At 36.6% G+C, this 18,624-nt stretch overlaps 1 protein-coding gene across 5 annotated transcripts in view; it reads right to left on the reverse strand.

Annotated features, from left to right (window-relative positions):
- Window positions 1–18,624, reverse strand: part of LOC107691191 (E3 ubiquitin-protein ligase mib1-like) — a 94,078-nt gene that overhangs the window by 65,060 nt on the left and 10,394 nt on the right. For all 5 annotated transcript variants that reach the window (XM_016489720.1, XM_016489706.1, XM_016489713.1 and 2 more), the window contains exons 4-10: window positions 16,140–16,244; window positions 15,495–15,561; window positions 11,787–11,991; window positions 11,165–11,348; window positions 5,298–5,442; window positions 4,316–4,449; window positions 968–1,075 (exon numbers count right to left, since the gene is read on the reverse strand). In XM_016489720.1, the coding sequence (XP_016345206.1) occupies window positions 968–1,075; window positions 4,316–4,449; window positions 5,298–5,442; window positions 11,165–11,348; window positions 11,787–11,991; window positions 15,495–15,561; window positions 16,140–16,244 (948 nt within the window). The remainder of the gene's footprint in view (window positions 1–967; window positions 1,076–4,315; window positions 4,450–5,297; window positions 5,443–11,164; window positions 11,349–11,786; window positions 11,992–15,494; window positions 15,562–16,139; window positions 16,245–18,624) is intronic.

Below are 18,624 nucleotides of genomic sequence, written 5' to 3' on the forward strand. Positions count from 1 at the left end.
GAGTCCAGCCCGGGGTTGTCACATGTGGTTGCCGCAAGCCCTCCGGCCGCGCCATTCTCAAGCCCGCTGGCCTCCGCTCACTCAAGGCCGCCGTGTGTGAAGTTGTGTGTTTCGTTGTGAAAGCGAAACTACTTTGTTTGACTTTCCAAAAGAGGACACAACTAGAAATCAGTGGTTAAATTGTATTTACAACACTGTTCCAGAGCAGTTCAACCCAAATATTCAGATGTGTGCAGCGCATTTTATGGAGGACGTAATTATGTCCCCACTGGATGCAACAAATGCCTCGTTTATAATGGGTTTTTTAATGTTTTTGTCTCATTGCTCCATCACAGTATGGTAAGGGGTGTAACATTTCCGTCACACGCTTGAGGTATTCGGCCCATCACAACGCACTGGATAGCTGGCCAATCAGAGCACAACTCGCTTTTCAGACCGATGAGCTTTGTAAAAATTGACGCGTTTCAGAAAGGCGGGGCATAGAGGAGAAACAATAATGTACAGTATGTGGAAAATAATGTGTTTTTTGAACCTTAAACCGCATAAACATTTCATTACACCAAATACACCAAATAATGTTATTTTTAGCAACATCATATGACCCCTTTAATCACTGCAAAAATGATTAAATTCTATAATAGTAGTAAGTATTTGCTATTTAAATGAAAACAGCAACTTTTTTTTTTTTTTTTGGGCCAGGAAATTTATATTTTTTTCCCTCTTTATATTATGCTTCGATATTATGCTATACTGTTACCATGCTGGCTATCTAGCTCCAAGAGGTCTCCTTACAACAAAAACTTCTGCTTGAGGTGTTTGAACTACAGGAAACAAGATCTAAGTGGCTTAAGGTCAGCAGTCAATCCACAGCATATTACGGTTTGCCCTGTTCCAAAAGCAACAACCTTTAGGGGAAAAACAGCCAACAGTGACAAGAGGTGGTTCAGGAGCAGGATACAAGACACACCTCAGCCTCCAGATCCACATTATGTTTCAGCAGCAGTTTGAGGACGTCCACATGGCCATTCTGGCTGGCTGCCTGCATGGCAGTGTGTCCTGCACACTGCCCATTCACCTGGAAATAAAAAGACAGGGTTGATCACATCATGCTCTTTGCATCTCTGATTACATTTTTGTGCCATTCTTTAAAATGTGTGTGTGTGTGTGTGTGTATGAGCGTATACACAAGTGTCTACTTGTGATCTGCAGCATTGCGGTAAGTTAAACAAGTTTGCAAAGGCATGAATATTAATGCTGGAGCCCCTGATGTATTTGCAGGACATGTCTTGTCCTGCCGAGCATATCATTTGGCCAGTCACCCTAGCCAATCTGACTTCCCTTCCTCTCTCTCTCTCTGTGCTACAAGCAATTACTTCAGCAAGGGGCGGCAGGGCACAGGGCCAGTCCTGGCACCAACACAAACCAAAAAGGTGAGGGGAAAGACTCAAACTGATGAAAATATATTGAAATAAAATCTTTATTTTTACAACTGATGTGCTCATGTCTTCATACGCATGACTGTTGGATACTTTCAGCTCGTTAGAGACCAGACTGAGGCAGTTCCATATTCCATAAACTGTGAGTAGGGGTGGGCGATATGGCAAAAAAATCAACTTTTTTTCAGGAAAATCACGATTCATGATTTTAACATGTTTCTTTCTCATGTTGGTTTTACCATTTTGCAAGTTGTCTAAGCAGTACAGCTAAAATAATTTCCCTATTTTAAAAACTAATCTTTACAAGTTATCAAAAAAGAATGGCAGATATTTAGGCCAAAGTGGGCGAAGATAAAACTCTAGGTCATTATTTGATCATTGTTATTAAAAAATAAGAACAGAGATACAAATTACAAATACACATAATAAACAAATAAAACAGAGTACTTTATTTTACAGGTACTGTAGGTGTATTAACTAGCAGTATAGCATTCAAGAAATGTAATGAACAAATATGAAAATAAAACACTATATACACTTCACTGTATAAATTATCCTACATTGATTCTTATTAAAGCAACTGTATTAATAAAGTTTTTCAGTCAAGAGCAGTGAGTGAATTTTCTGTTTTGTTGTTTTATTAACATTAAAGGGATAGTTCACCCAAAAATGAAAATTCTGTCATAATTGACTCACTCTCAAGTTGTTTTTAAACCTGAATGAGTTTCTTTCTTCTGTTGAGCATAAAAGTTATTCTGAAGAATGTGAGTAACCAAACAGTTGCTGGTCCCCAGTGACTTCCATAGTATTTTTTTTTTTCCTACTATCAAAGTCAATAGGGACCGGCAAATGTTTGGTTGCCCACATTCTTCAAAATATCTTCTTTTGTGTTCAGCACAAGAAAGAAATTAATACAGGTTTTGGACAACATTAGAGTGAGTAATTAATGACAGAATTTAGTCTGCTGTGGCTTTAAGACCTGCATGCATCTAATATACAGGCACGCATCCGTTTATCTCCCAACTGTTTACTTTCAATTTAGACAATCAACTGCAAATATATGTAAACCTTGTGTGTTTTTGACAGTATGAGCGGGATGAGATGCAAAAGACAACTTAGTCCAGTAATCAGGCGCTGTTTAATGGGCTTTTTTTGGTGTGCGCACTGCTAGTGTACACGCTCAGAAAAAGCGCATGTCTGAATGAAATGCTTGAATGAAATGTTTAACCAGCAAGGATTTAAAGCACATGCAAATAATGTCCTTTTGTGATTGTTAATAAGTGCAGTGTCCTGTGAGTGTAACTCTACTGCTGAGTTAACATTTGAATTGAATGCATGTCGCGTTGTACAGTATATTGAGACGGAGGTGCCAGAACTGATAGAACTGACAAAATGTGCTCTGTAGCACGATACTACGATATTTCTTCAAAAGCAAATCGTGGAAACGTTTTAACCGTCCACCATCAAAAATCTTGATATTGCACACCTCTAACTGTGAGTTTCAAGCTCATAGGAGTTTTAAAAAAGAGCAAAGGAAGTCTCATACATATAAAAGCAGCCATCATTCTTTGATTGTGCATTTGATCTGATCCGTGAGATTCCAGTTAGAACCAAAAGGTGCAGTTCAAAGTGATCTTGCTACAAATTAGAACCAGTATACTGCTTGATCAAAGTACTACTTGCAAGTTTCTTCCTTCTGACTTGTACTTTCTTAACCTTTTCACAAGTAAAATATTCTAGCTGCCCCCCCCCAGAGTGAGTTTAAGGTGACTGTTATTTTAGAACGTTTCCCCTAATTGTTTCGCTGCCACGCAACACACCACAGCCACAATAACAAAATATTCACAGACTTGCTTGTGTCCTCAACTATCTGATATTCCGATTTTCAAATACGTGTAAGTGAGTGTTTTGTTGTTTAAAATCTTTCATAAATGATCTTGATCTATAACATGAGATGGGCGCAGCCATGTTTGTTCGCGCTGCAGTTCAGAGAGTCCTGTCAGTCAGATTTACAGCACATGAATTCATCAGTTTCTCCCGAAATACATGTTAGTTAGTTGCCGGTGAACTGGGAGAAGAATAGAGTGAACTTTATAGTTACTTACACTATATGTGTCTGATATGAATAAAACACATCGGCAAATTATATTTGAATGGATTGTTATTGCTGCTTTCATAGACATCAGTGTGTATATTACAAAATCTAAATGTACTGTTTTACTAGTACTTATGTTTATTTAAATGTCTGAAACTTAAAATAAACATTATGTGATTGAAAACACTGCATAATTGTGATTACATGACAAAGTGCAGAGCGCGTCTGTTTCTGGCTCAGCGCCAGCCAAAGCGTGAAAGCACAGTTTGAATCTGGCAGTTATGTGATGTCACTGAGCATTCTAAATCCCATATCTGGGATCATAGTCCCAGGGGCACAAAAATTAAAATCTCACATGTGGGACCGTACCACTCAAAAGGTTAAATGTAAGAACTGCTACCTATTTGATCAGATAGAACAGGGTCTTGTAACAAGGACTTTTTTTTAACTTTAACACTTTAAATTTGGCAAATTGTGTTAAATGGAGAATACCTCACTCATATTAACAGCAAACGAACATTAGCCAAAATATTCATTCATAGTGACAGCAAATCAACATTACCCAGAATATTAAACAAACATGCAGAGGGTGTGTAGAACTTTATGAAAGAGTATTCAGATTCTATTAATCTGCTGAGCTTTTTGTGGTTGTGCAAATTTGGTACAGTGTGTGAGTGTAGGGCTGCACGATTAATCGAAATGGAATCGAGATCGCGATTCGACAGAAGCTGCGATTGTCATGCGTGCGTAGCTATGTGAGTGTGTGTTATGAGAGAACTCTTACGTCTACATCAGGTCTCTTCAGGATGTCCTCTACTTTGACTAGGTCGCCATTAGCCGCGGCCTTCACCAGCTCTTCATTAATGTCTCCAGACTCCTGAGTCTCAAAAAGCTTCTTGAGGAGCTGAGACAGGCGCTCTGCAGGCATAGAAGGACTCTCTGTCAACACTGCTATAGTGTCACACAGAGTACACAATGACTGATGAGAAATGGATTGATGCTTGTCTGTGGTTGACTGTGAGCACTACTGAAATATAGGACACTTTCTGTTTCTGTCCAATCAATTAATGCCACAATATATTGAAATTAGGGCTGCATGATGTACAGAAACAGAACTGAAATCAAAAGCAGAGCAGAGGCACTCCACTTCAAAATCACCCCAAATCATTTTAAAATTAGACTTAATTCTAATTTTAGATTTTCAAGTCTGCTGCTTCAAATCTTGCATTTTTTCACATTGAAAAATATATCGCAGAAAATCAAAACATCACAATGTCAGTTTTTTTTCCAAAATTGTGCAGCCCCAATTAAAATGGAATAATTTAAACAGATGTGAAAGTAAAATGTCCATGTACACTACCACTCTAGGGTGAATTCCCGAAAAGCATTGTTAGCTAACTATGGTCGCAAGTTCCATTGAACTCTATTGGAAAGGACAGAACTTGCGACCATAGTTGCTTTTGGGAAACACACCCCAGTTTAGACACACCTACTCATTTAATATTACAATTTTTCACATTTTATAAGTCACCAAAACTGCAAAATATCACAAATGGTGTGCATGGCAATAAGTGACCAAAAATAACCCAGGTGCTTTCCGGGATGCTTTTTAAACAGTACTGAAGGAATTTCCATGTAAGCTGATCCTTTACTATACTCCCCTATTAATTTATAAAATAAAAAAAAAGCATTTAAGCATAAGTCTTTCTACCAAAAAGTTTTTAAAATCAAACACTTTTGACAAGTTGTGTGTGTGTGTGTGTTACCTCCAGAAGCATTATTAACAGCAGATCCAGCAGGAGCCACTTTAGTGACAGCGGCTGGATTGTATGTCCAGGATGTCCCACACACCTCCACTTTGAGGTCACTGTCAGAATAAATCTGTTGCACTCTTCCCACCTTTCCAAGAGTCTGCACAAGAGAAAACATGGGCATCTGAGTGTGTGACTGTCCTAAAATGAGTTCCATTACATTTAACCCACTTTCCTTTCTTTCCAAGCTCTGAAATGGCTGGAATGCTAGACAAGTTTGTGTGCAAACTGTGTATTACACACAGGTACAAACCCCTGTGAGAGCAACATCCTAAGTACAGTGGAGGGAGAGAGAGATGTGGTGGTCGGAGGAGAAAAATCAATAAGTGTAAGGTCTGGCTTTTAAAATTGAGATTGGCTCATTTAAAAAGAGAATACCCAAAGGCTCTAAGGCTTGCAGCACCATATCTCATCTTTATATTGCTCATAACTGAAGCTATTGGAATTCTGTTAAGTTTGTCCAGGGAGGACAACAAAAAGAGGAAAATCCAAGAAATATAAACCAATCACACAGGCTCAATGCCACTCTTAGCATCTCATCCACTGCTTTAGGAGGCAGAGCTGCTGGAAACAGACTGTAGATAAAATAAAACAAAACAACTGTGCTATTAGTAGTAGGTTGCCAGTGGCTGCAAGTGAATCCTCATCAGCCTCTTAAACTCAAGCACAATGGGTCTTTATTACAAAGATGAGGTCTCATCAATGCCTGGTTTTATTGGTCATTTTATGTGCAGCCAAAACATTTTGAAATTTAACACGTTTAGAAGTAGTAAAAGTCTTTTTACTCTGGAAGTCACTCCTGCATATTGAAACAACTGAAAAAGCTGTTGATTAGTCTCTAGATTTTCTTGTGCAGACTAGAGTCAGATGTCTTAGGATGGAGGAAAAAAAAAAGAAGCAATTATTAGATTAGATAAATCCATTACACAGTACTATAAAATAACAGCATCATTTCAGAGCTCTGGCCTAGTGCTTGGTGTTGCAATAGTATTCATATGGGCGAAACAGCTTTTATTTCTGCAACATTTTCTGATCCTGTTCCACCCTCTCTCTCTCTCTCTCTCATTTTTCGGTCTGCTTTCTTATCACAAAATAAAATAAATTAAAAATATCCATGTTGGCATAACAGCCAAAGTGCAATATTCAACTAATTATTCAAAGAAACTGTGTCATGTAATCATTAAAGGGATAGTTCAACCAAAAATGAAAATTCTGTCATCATTTATTTAACCACACACCGTTCCAAACATGTAGGACTTTCTTCTGCAGAACAGTCTGAAAAGATATTTTGAAGAATGTTGGAGGACAGTTTTGGTTACTGCTGACTTCTATTGTAAAAACATACATGGTAACACTTTATTTTGACAGTCCACTTTAGACACTTTTAGAGAATAAGCTAATTTGCAACTACATGTCAACTACCAATCATTAGAGTGCAGGGTGTGCATAATTATTATGCAAGTTGATATTCTGGTCATATTTTTTTTCCAAGCACATTTCACCAATCCCAAAGCACAACAATCTTAATAACTACTATTAATTTTGTATTTAATCATTTATAAGTGATATATAATTGTTAACAAGGGCTGAAAGTGAAAAATGCCTAATACTCAGGTGTGCATAATTATTAAACAGGTTTTCTTTTACAGGTAAAATGCGCCAAAAAGACATTTAACTCACACTGAAAAGAAATTGCTAAATTAAATCATGACCACTGGACAGTGAAATGCTCAGTGGGTCAGTAGGGTCAGAAAAAAACAGGTGAAGAAGAAAAGACACATGGTAACTGTAAAATAATTAAAGGGGTCATATGATGCTTTTTTAAAGATCATTATTTTGTGTATTTGGTGTAAGAATTGGGTGTGAAACCATCAGGAACCCTTTAGTCTCCAGTGCTATCATTTTCCAGAACTGCAACCTACCTGGAGTCTCCAGAAGACAAGGTGTCGGGTTCTCAGAGACTTGCGAAGATAAAAAATTCTGAAACATGACCCCCACTTAATAAGTATAGCATGCCGTATGATTGTGATTATGAAATACATGAAGACTGATAGTTTGAAAAGGTTTTATTAACGGATAGATTGAGAGTGATTCCTGAGGTATCAGCACCAGTTCAAGTTGGACAAGTGTGGCGGTGGTGAAGGGGTCATGATGTGAGCTGCTTCAACAATGAGCAAGATGGACCTTTCAGGGTTGGAGATGGACTACAAATGAGCTCCCAAAACTTACTGTCAGTTTCTTAAAGATAAATTCTTCAAACAGTGGTACACAAGAGGATGTGGTGCTGGTCCTTCAAGAGTCACTCTCAATTAATCTGTCTATAAACCCTAAAAAAAAAATCAGTCTTCATGTATTTTACTACACTTCAGTATGTGATTCTTATTGAGTGAGGTCATTTTTTAGGATACTTTACCTAACCCAAGTCTCTGAGAACCTGACACCTTGCACTTCTGGAGACTCCAGGTAGGTTGCAGTTCTGGAAAATGACAGCACTGGAGACTAAAGTGTTCCTGGTGGTTTCACACCTGATTCTTCACCTTAATTCTTAATTATTTTGCAGTTACCATGTGTCTTTTCTTCTTCACCTGTTTTTGACTGACCCTGCTGACCCAATGAGCATTTCACTGTCCAATGGCCATGCCTTAACTTTGCAATATCTAGTATTGCATTAGTATTGCATCCTTCTCATGGGCATTTAATAATTTTTGACTTTTCGGTCTGAGTTAAATCTCATTTGGCTCATTTTACCTGTAAAAGAAAACCTGCTTAATAATTATGCACACCTGAGTATAAGGCATTATTCACTTCTAGCCTTCATGAACAATTCTATATCATTTATAAATGATTAAACACAAAATTAATAGTAGTTATTAAGATTGATGTGGTTTGGAATTGGTAAAATGTGCTTGGAAAAAATAAATCCATCAAGTAGTGGCACTTTACACCATATTGCTATAATTTACTCAACTTCTTTAAAAAAATTAATTGAGTTTTTATTAAGAACATTCCTACACATTCACTGCAGATGGTGTGAAAGTTACATTTTTTTGGTCCCCTCTGAATACATATTAAATGTTTAATTAAGCTACAGGCGACAGCTGCAGTTATTTAGTGTTTGCCCAAGCTTTTCAGCTACCTAGAAGCCAAAAACACTAAAAAGGTTAGCCTTAATGGTTCTTTCGCAGCAGGTTTATCGAAGGATGGTAATGAGGTGCTACTTTAAAACCAAGTATTAAAAAAAACCACCATCTTCCTCCTTTAAAACCTAGACATTACATCATCTGGGTTTAAAACATAAGTATTTCTGCTTTAGATTAATACATAACCCTGTTACTGTCAAAGATGAGGGTTAAGGTTAGTAGATGATGGCAGATTTAAGATTACATATGATTCATTTCCTAAATACAAGAAACCATGGCAGAGATCTGATTTTGAGGCTTTTCACTGGATAGTCATCAATATCTTTGGGAACAAGCAGAAAACTAAATAGAGGCATTCAGCCATTGCGTTTAGAAGATTAAATTCTCCCAAGTTCTTCAGTAACTTCTCTTTTCCTGTTCTGAATGTAAAATACTGCAAATAATTTACAATTGTTCCACCTGACTTCTCTTTTCATTTTCTAAATGCAAAATACTGCAAATAATAGTTCTTCTCCATTTAGTTCATGCAAATATAAGAAAATGGTTTCATGAAATTTTGATTGTCACTGTTTTGTGCTTTTAGGCTGCCGTAATAATTTCACAAATTAAAGTTTAGGTCAACATGGAATGGCACAACCAATTTCACTGAAGTAATAGTTAACACCTCAGCTGAAAAGAAGAGTCATTTTATTTTGATAAAGTTAGGAACATAGCATAATTATTAGTCACGTTGATATTCTGACATTTTTTTTTCCAAGCACATATTACCAATTCCAAACCACATCACTCGTAATAGCTACTATTAATTTTGCATTTAATCATTTATAAGTGATATATAATTGTCCATAAATGCTGGAAGTGAAAAAACTCCTTATATTCGGGTGTGCAAAATTATTAGGCAGATTTTCTTTTACAGATAAAATGAGCCAAAAAAGAGATTTCACTTCTGGTGCTGGAGACTAAATGGTTCCTGATGGTTTCACACCTAATTCTTATGCTGTTAACGTGCCTTTTCTTCTCCACCTGTTTTTTACTGACCCTGCTGACCCAATGAGCATTTCACTGTCCAATGGCCATGCCTTAACTTTGCAATATCTAGTATTGCATTAGTATTGCATCCTTCTCATGGGCATTTAATAATTTTTGACTTTTCGGTCTGAGTTAAATCTCATTTGGCTCATTTTACCTGTAAAAGAAAACCTGCTTAATAATTATGCACACCTGAGTATAAGGCATTATTCACTTCTAGCCTTCATGAACAATTCTATATCATTTATAAATGATTAAACACAAAATTAACAGATGATTTCCAGAAATCAAAGAAAATTTTTTCATTATTAGAAATAACATTTTATCCATAACTAACAAAAGATAAAAAAATAGTAAAGTTACATTAAAAAAAGCATGCAAGTAAAAAAGCCATCAGCCCAGATTTTCTTTCCATTCGATCACGACCCCTGAGGTGATTATGACAGATTAACGACACAGCAATAGCTTCAGTTGCAGCAGATCAATTTACAGCACAGTGTTAAACATTCCGACATGTGCACATAGGTAATTTTTTTTCGATTATTATTTTTGTTGAAATGAAATGTTGGTTAATATCGACCAAAGACAATGCAAGGAGGCCAGCAGAGAGGCCAGTGGAGGAAAGCGGAGAAGCACCACCGTCAGAAAGGCCATCGACCTCAGGTACGGAAAGAGACCAGCGTGTGCATAAAGAGGACATCCATAAGCAGGTGGATCAGCCTTACTCTAAGTGTTCGAAAGTATCGAGAGGAATTTATCCAGTATGGATTCACATGCGTCATCATCAATGAAGTACAACATCCCCAATGTGTTGTGTGCATCTCATTAGGTGAGGTTAATGTTGAAATTAAACGAATGAGTAAATTACTATAAAAAATGATATGGTTGTTAGACCGTTGTGTTCTTTTGTGTTGTCATTATGCTCATGTTTGGATAGGCCCATTGGTGCATGTGCGCCGTTGCGCGCAACATCTGTATATTTTAACCACCTCCGAGGATAGTGGGGGTCGCGAGTCACTGGCACCGTTATTTTGGGGGTCGTGGGCTGAAAAGTTTGGGAACCCCTGCTACTGTCTGCTTAATATCTGCCTACAATTTATTTAGGCAGAAGATACTGAGCCTATTAGCTTTACTAAAGAAAAATAAAAAATGACTAAAGAAAAAATGTATACAGCGCGCAAGGTTTACGCGCATGCTCCAAGTCGTCTTCTCTGTTTTTAGTGTATCTCTGTGGCAGAATTAGCCACATACTGGTCTGGCATGTATACTACATCGTTTTGAGTCCATTTCATTGGTTTCCTGTGTACGCAGATATTTCTTGAGACGACCCGTGTTTATGGAATTTTTTTTTTTTTTTAGAATGAAGAAAAAAAAAAAGATTGGATAGGGAAAGCTCTGGCTTCGTGTGGATGTGGCTTTAGTTGACATGTAGTTGCAAAGTTAGTTATAGTTAGTAGACTGTCTAAAATGGACTATCAAAATAAAGTGTAACTACATACATTTCTCAAAATATCTTGATATCTTAAAAATATCTGTTCACACAGAAAAAAAGTAAATCATACAGGTTTGAACAACATGAGGGTAAGTAAATAATAACAGATCTTTCATTTCTGGGTGAACTATCCCTTTAAGGATGAGGAAGGTGATGCTCACTGGCAGCATAGCTTCAGCCCACTCTCCATGTCCTCTCTGAAGTAGTTTGATGCGATCAATGTCATAGCAGATCTGGACCAAGTCTCCCACCATGAACTGAGAACTGCCTCCCTCAGCACCAGCCGCCACCTCTCCACTACGTACAACGTTTGCCTTTGTGAGCACCGCTGGGTTAAATGTCCACCTGGAACACACAAAAGGGTTTTGTGTTCATTTCAAAGGTTAAGTCATGAACCTTCAACAACAGTAGTTGAATTATTAAATTTCAACAAATTTTATTTTTACCGATTATTTCAAATGTCAGGCTTTACAGGGTTAATATTGTTACACTGCTTATTTTGTGATTTTGTTTAAGCAGTTTCATGCAACTAAGAGGGCTAATGGGAATGTTATGGTCTTATGTAATGTCACTTTAGGTCTTGATACACTGATTTACCATTTCAGAAACACAGCTTATTTTGGATTTGTAGACCGTTTATATCCAAAATTAGAATTTATGTATATTATGCATCAACATTAATAATTAGTATTTCTTATTATTTGTCATAATTGTGAAGTTTGCATCTGTAGTGTGCTTTAACAAAGGCGAAGAAAAAAAAAACAGAGGTGCCATGTGACTGACCTGTTTCCACTAGGATACTGCACAACAATGTCATGGTCTTCATCAATGCCGCACACAGTGCCTGTGGTTGTGAGCGTTTCAAACATGCCATCAGTCCAGCCTCCGTGACCATGCTGCAGCGACTGAACGATCTCCAGTTCCAAATCAATGTTGACCAAATCTCCAATCTGCAGGCCTCCTGGGTTCCTGTTTCCATTCTGTTCACCTACAGAAAGTCACAAAGTAAAAATTGAGATGAGCAATAGAATGACTTCTTATGATCATTATAATCTTGAGAACAAATTATATTGCGAATAACCATTTTTAAAACCATAAAAAAAAGGGAAAAGAAACTACAAAACATTCTAAGCAAAAGATGAGCAACTGGAAAGGTAAATTTACTCAACAGTTATTATGCATCACTCCATTACTTCATGTTATGTTTGATTACAACAGGGCTGGGCAACCTCGGTCCTGGGGCCAGTTTCAATAAGGAGGTTCAACCAACTCTGAGTTAAAACTTGAACTCTGAGTTGACTTACTCTGAAATGGGAAACTCTGAGTTTTCGGTTTCAGAACAGCTGAATTAAGTTAGTTCAATCAACTCTGAGTAGGTTGACTCTGAGTTTAGCGCATGTACCACGACTATAAAAAGCCATGTTCCATGTTCAATGGAGCTCCGATATTACGATTCACCATGGCAACAGCTCCCGCCAAAAAGATGTCTGCATACCTCAGAGTCAATACAAGTTTAATTCTTATCACTGTTATAATATCACAGGTGAAAACTGTTTTTGAAAATTGAACTAATAGGCTATTCATGATCATGGTAAAAAAATAAAATAATAATAATAATTTAAGATAATTTAAGTGCATTTTTCTTATTTTACAAGTGATCTGCCAATAGGGTAAGAAAAATACGGCAGCGGCTATTTACACTAAGTCAAGTGGAATTAGCATACTTTCTTAGTAATAGATCCTATTTACAGTAGGCTAAGTGCAAATAGCTCTACACTGTAAAAAATGACCGTGAATTTAACGGTAAAAGACTGTAAAAATGCTACAGTAAAAACCTGTTAAATGGTTAACGGTAAATTCCCCTACTATATACGGTGAAAAACTGTATCGGACATTACATGTAAAAAAACAGATTTCAGTACTTCAATAGGTTGGTATATGAACATTACATCAGTTCATGAAATTACGGTATTTTACTGTAAATTTAAGTTAAAACCTAAGACGTTGCTACCGTAGTTTTTACGGTAAAATTCCGGCAACCACAGCTGCCGTTTTTTTACCGTAAATTTTATATATTCTATTTACCATGTAAAAGTAGCAGTTCTTTGCAATAAGTGTAAATGATAATTAGATGCTATTTATACTTTATTCTGGTGGATACATACTATTTGCACCTCAGTACTGTTGTACATTAAAAGGATGCAATAACAGTGTAAATTATTATATTTATTAAAATTATAAATACTTTTATCATTATTAAACACTGCTTAGGCACTTTACTTCCACTTTTAGAACATTTTCTTCATTTTTATTGAAAATAAATTCTAATGTGATATGTGATGGGAAAAGTGAGAAGAACGAGCTCGGCAAAAGCCGGACTCGAAACCGGTCAATCGCGTCACAAGCTAGTTCTCCGCGCCCAACGCATTACTGCCTACACCACTGAAGCCGTTATTCACGCGCGTCGTATTTAACCTTGTGTGACATTGGAGAGCGGAGCTACTGTAAATTTGCACTTAGTAATAGACACTCCGAATAATCTTGCTTTCCATTTGCATTAAGACATTTGCATTATTTTTATTACCACACTGGCAGATAGTTTTACTTAATTTTAAGTAAAATGCACTTAATTTAGATCCCCCCAGGAAACAAGTATCTTATATCATTTTTTTATATAGAAAATCAATCTTGATTTAAGAATTTTTAAATATTTGTACTTGAAATAAGAAAAAATACTTAGTAAGAAAAGCATTTTTGCAGCGTGCATGAATGAATGAAGTATTTAACATCGTTTGCGCTTTAAAAAGGGGGAGGAGACCGAAAGAAACTCTGGGTTTACCGAAGAAAACCTGCTCCTGACCAGGTTAGGTTCACAGAGTAAGTTACCATGGCAACTGACTCCGAGTATAAGTTACCTCCCTTTCAGAAACAGGCTTGACTTACCCTGCTTTCTCGGGTTTGACATACCTCCCATTCTGAAACGGAAAACCCAGATTTTCCCTCATTTCAGGGTTAACATACTCACGAGTTTTCACTTAACCTCCTTTCTGAAACGGGCCCCTGGAGGGCCACTGGTCTGCAGAGTTTATCTCCAACCCTAATTAAACACACCTGAACAAGCTAATTAATTTGTCTTCAAGATCATTAGAAAGCTACAGGCAGGTGTGTTTAATTAGGGTTGGAGCTAAACTCTGCAGGACAGTGGCCCTCCAGGACCGAAGTTGCTCAGCCCTGGATTACAATAAATGTGCTTTTATTGCATTTAATTAGTCTCATTTGTGGTTTATACATTGTTGCATGTGGGCATAAAGCATGCAAGTTACAATGTAATTATCATGATTACGAGTTACATACAGGGCAAGCAGGGTGCTAGCAACCAAGGTTTGTATCAAGGGTTTGATTCCCAAAGATGTATACTTAAATGCAATCATAAAAGTGCCTGCCAATTTAATGCATAGATGTATATGTTATCACTCAAATTTTTTTTTTTTTATATTACCTGACTATATTACTTATATTTATAAAATGACATTTTATATAAATACAAATGGTTGTATTATATACATGTGTTAATAAATACAGGGCTTGTACAGATATTATATAATAAAATTCCAGGACTTTCAATGACTTTTCATGCATTATTTTGGGGAGTTTTCAAGGACTACAATCAGGCCAGTGGTTCATAATTTCACTTGCCCTGCTAAAATTTTCACTGACAATCAAACAGTCAGTAATAAAATAAGAACAAACAAATTACAAGCAATAGCGCAAGAAGACAAAAAAGAGAACTCATTTCGGTGTTCACGTGCTGACTGAAGTGTCTGTATGCGCACAGAAATCAGTGTGCGAGTACCGAATTTTATTTTATTTTGCTTCTTGCACTTGAATGGTTTAACACTGCTTGAATGTTTAAACTGACAAGGCTTTAAGCACCTTGTACAAACCCTGTAAATATAAATTTATATCATACATATTTATCACACACCAAATTCCTTTAATATTCTTTACTCAAGTATTGTATGCATTTTTTCTGCATTGCAGTGCATTCCAAATGCATTTTGGTAGAGTTAAGTGAACTTCAACAGATAGCCCTTGCTCAGTGAGTATGGAGCAGCGACCACTGTGTAGGGACCCTGTAAATTGGAAAGCACAAGACGTTCCGCTTTGTGGGACCATTTCTTAAGGTTTCAAGAGTAATTAATTTGAGTTGACCATTCTTGAATAGAACCTTATTGTATTGGTTTGGATAGCAAAGAGTCAATTATGAATTGGGGCCAAAAGAGCTTTTAAACAGGAATGTGTCATTGTAGCTATGCATGTCTGAAGATCAGCCTGACTATACCATCTAGTGCTGACACTTAGTGGAGGCATATTATTCAATACACTCTGTTAAAATGCAGTACAGGACTTCACTTGACCTATGAGGCTTCTATAAATCAAATAAGTTCATGTAAATATTATTAGTCTACTAGTATGACATGGAAAGCTTACCCAACACTGGACAGTGGTCTCTGTAAAAAGCGCCACCTTTGGCATCTTGCACACACTTCAAATCAGACTAAAAAAGAAAAAAAGACAATTAATTATAACAGATTTGTTAAAAAAATATTTTGAGTGCCTAATCACAAAAGCCTAAGCAGCGAACCTGATACAGTTGTCTGCATTTCCTTCTCTTTATCCAAATCTAATTAATAATTCCAGTGGCAGATGGCTGCGCACACCCTCCAGATATATTGCAATCACAGACAAAAGCCGTTGCCCAACCACAAAATGATTGGCTGAAATTCAGACGTCGCAGAAAGTCTAACAGCCAATCAACGGGCGGCCTAGCACTTCAATAACTGAGGCAGGCTTTCTGCAGACCACACCCCCTGCCCTCTTAGCCTTTGGTCTTCATGTTGAATTTCGCTCTCTTGTGAAGAGACAGAAAGGGAACAGATTTCTTTTATCATGCAGATAGCTCATCCAGCTGCCCCTCACAATGGCTGCCCTGCACATGGCTCTTATAAAGAAGCCCAGCTTATGGGATGACTAGACTGTGTGTGGTGCAGTGCGTGTGTAGGGGGGTGGGTAGCAACACAAAGGCCAGTTAACTGCAGTCTTTTGTGTATGTGCATAGTGATGGGGGTGGCTTACCATGCCCTCGAATCCCACTCTGTAGAGGTTCTTGGCCCCGTTGTCCCAGAGGACGTAGGCTGCGCTGTGGGGGCTGGAAGCACTCCAGTCCTGGACCTCCGTCACCTGAAACATAGGAGGATTGTGAGGGAGGGCAAAGAGAGGAGGAACTGATCCAGACAAGACAAGAAATTCACAGACTTACTGAACATCCTTCAACTAAAGTACTCTACAGTCTGATTAATTCAACTACCAAACAATATTCAAGGGCAAAAGAGTTTAAGGACCATGGACATCCCAATAAATCTAATGTGAAACTAAAAATATTGCATTATAAAAAAAATTAAAATTAGCATCTTAAAAGGTCAGTTCTTTAAAATAAAAACAAAAGTTTGCCACTGAATGGTACTTCTATATTTAGAGCAGCTTGTCTTGGACTAGACTTTAAAGTCGAGATGAAACGCAAGTAGCGACATATCTTGTTTTCCTCCATATTGTGATGTACATCAGAGTGTAACAGATTATTGTGAAAAAAGTAGGATGAGTACTTATTTGATCCCATTATGACAATTAGAGTAAACAATATGAGGCAAAAACTTTTTCTTTTTTTTTTAAATGGGAACATACGCAAACAAATAATTGTTCACATTAAGATCTATGGTACTTATTTGATCCCATTATGACAATTAGAGTAAACAATATGAGGCAAAAACTTTTTTTTTTTTTAAATGGGAACATACGCAAACAAATAATTGTTCACATTAAGATCTATTAGATGCATTTAGAAAATGAATTTAGATGAACTGAGGGTGAAACAACAGTAACATTAACTCAAAGGTCAACTGTGTTAATGATCCGGTGTCAAACATGTTAAGATTTCCTCTACAATAATGTACTATATATAATTTCAGTCACAAAATAAACAAGATTAGCAATTTGTAAAGGTAAAAACACTGAACAAGCAGCAAGCGCACTGAGAGTCTCAAGAGAGTGAAAGTTTTAACCAGACACGCCATTCAGCATGCCAATGGGTTAAACGGTCAAACTCAATGTTTAGGTTGAAGTAGACTTACTCTTTGAAAGAAGTGTGCTTGAAAGCACTCTTTAAATACACTTAACTGGAGTGGCCTGAAATATCTGATAATTCAAAGACCAAATGAATAGCTGACTTGCACAGTACCATCTGGCATCACTCTTCGCGCAAAACATGCCGCTAAAAATATCTGTGCTGAACTTATGAGAAAGATTAGTTTCTTACTAGGACAACATTTAAATACATTTAAAAAATGCTTTTCCCTAATTGGGCTTTGCAGGTTTGTCAATAAGCAGAAGAGAAGCAGTGCTTAGCAATACAGCACTGAATAAATCTATTAGACTGAAGGCTAAATATGAACAGTGATTAGCCTAATACAACACTAGAATACAATACAGGTGAATATACATCTAGCCTATTCAGATATCACTGAATAGACTTAAAAGCAGGGACCAAAGGTAGGGTAAATACTTTTTAAATAGTTTTTAAACTGCACAAGAAGTGTGTCAATTACTGGCAATTAATTTTAATTTGTTTGAATTGTGTAAAAAACAAAAAAAAAAATTTGTAAAAACTGCAAACAAACCCTCAATCTTTGCTTAATAATGACTAATTATTATAATTAGTAATTAATATTTATAATAATAGTGAATAATGTAGCTTTAAAAAAGTCTGTATGTAGTTTTATAATGTGGTTACAGGGGAAACTTTCAGCTACTTTTCCGTGCAATTCATGAGCTTTGTTTCACAGCACTTTTTAAGTTACTGCTTATGTAAGATGGATCACTTATGTTGCATGATGCAACAGGGGTTAAAGCAAAAAAAAAATCTTTTGACTGAAAATTTTTCCTCGGTCAAACCCCATTCCACAGCCATACCTGCCACACACCCAGTTTAAGAGCAGTTTTTTCTTCTTCTTGTAATTAGGAGCGCTTGTCCTCCTAATTTAAAAAATTTAGGAGCACCTTCTGATCAATAATCAAATTCTGATAAAAAATTAGCCTTCCTAATACGAGGTGATATTTGCCTCAAAGTGATTTACAGGGGAATTTTCTTTTTACCTTTGTAATGGCATTTTTCTAATGTTATTAAAAGTATGTCATCATCTATGTCAAATTCAAAAATGTATGTTTAAAAGCTTTTTAAAATTTCTAATTAAATCAATATAAGAAGTAGAATAAGACGAATAAGTTGCGAATAATAAATTAATATTATTTAAAAAATAATTTGTACTACAGGTGACACAGAAGAACACAAAAGTGGCTTGTAGGTACATTTTCAGACGTTTAATGAGGCTCAGAGGTGGCATGAGTGCAATTAAATTCATGTTGAGATTAATGTTTTAAATATACAATTTTGAATATAGAAATATTAAATGATTTAAAGGGGTCATATGACGTTGCTAAAAAATAATATTATTTTGTGTATTTGGTGTAATGAAATGTGTTTATGCGGTTTAAGGTTCAAAAAACA

This window comes from Sinocyclocheilus anshuiensis, unplaced genomic scaffold, assembly GCF_001515605.1.
Source record: "Sinocyclocheilus anshuiensis isolate Anshui unplaced genomic scaffold, SAMN03320099.WGS_v1.1 scaffold894, whole genome shotgun sequence".
NCBI classification, from domain to species: domain Eukaryota; kingdom Metazoa; phylum Chordata; class Actinopteri; order Cypriniformes; family Cyprinidae; genus Sinocyclocheilus; species Sinocyclocheilus anshuiensis.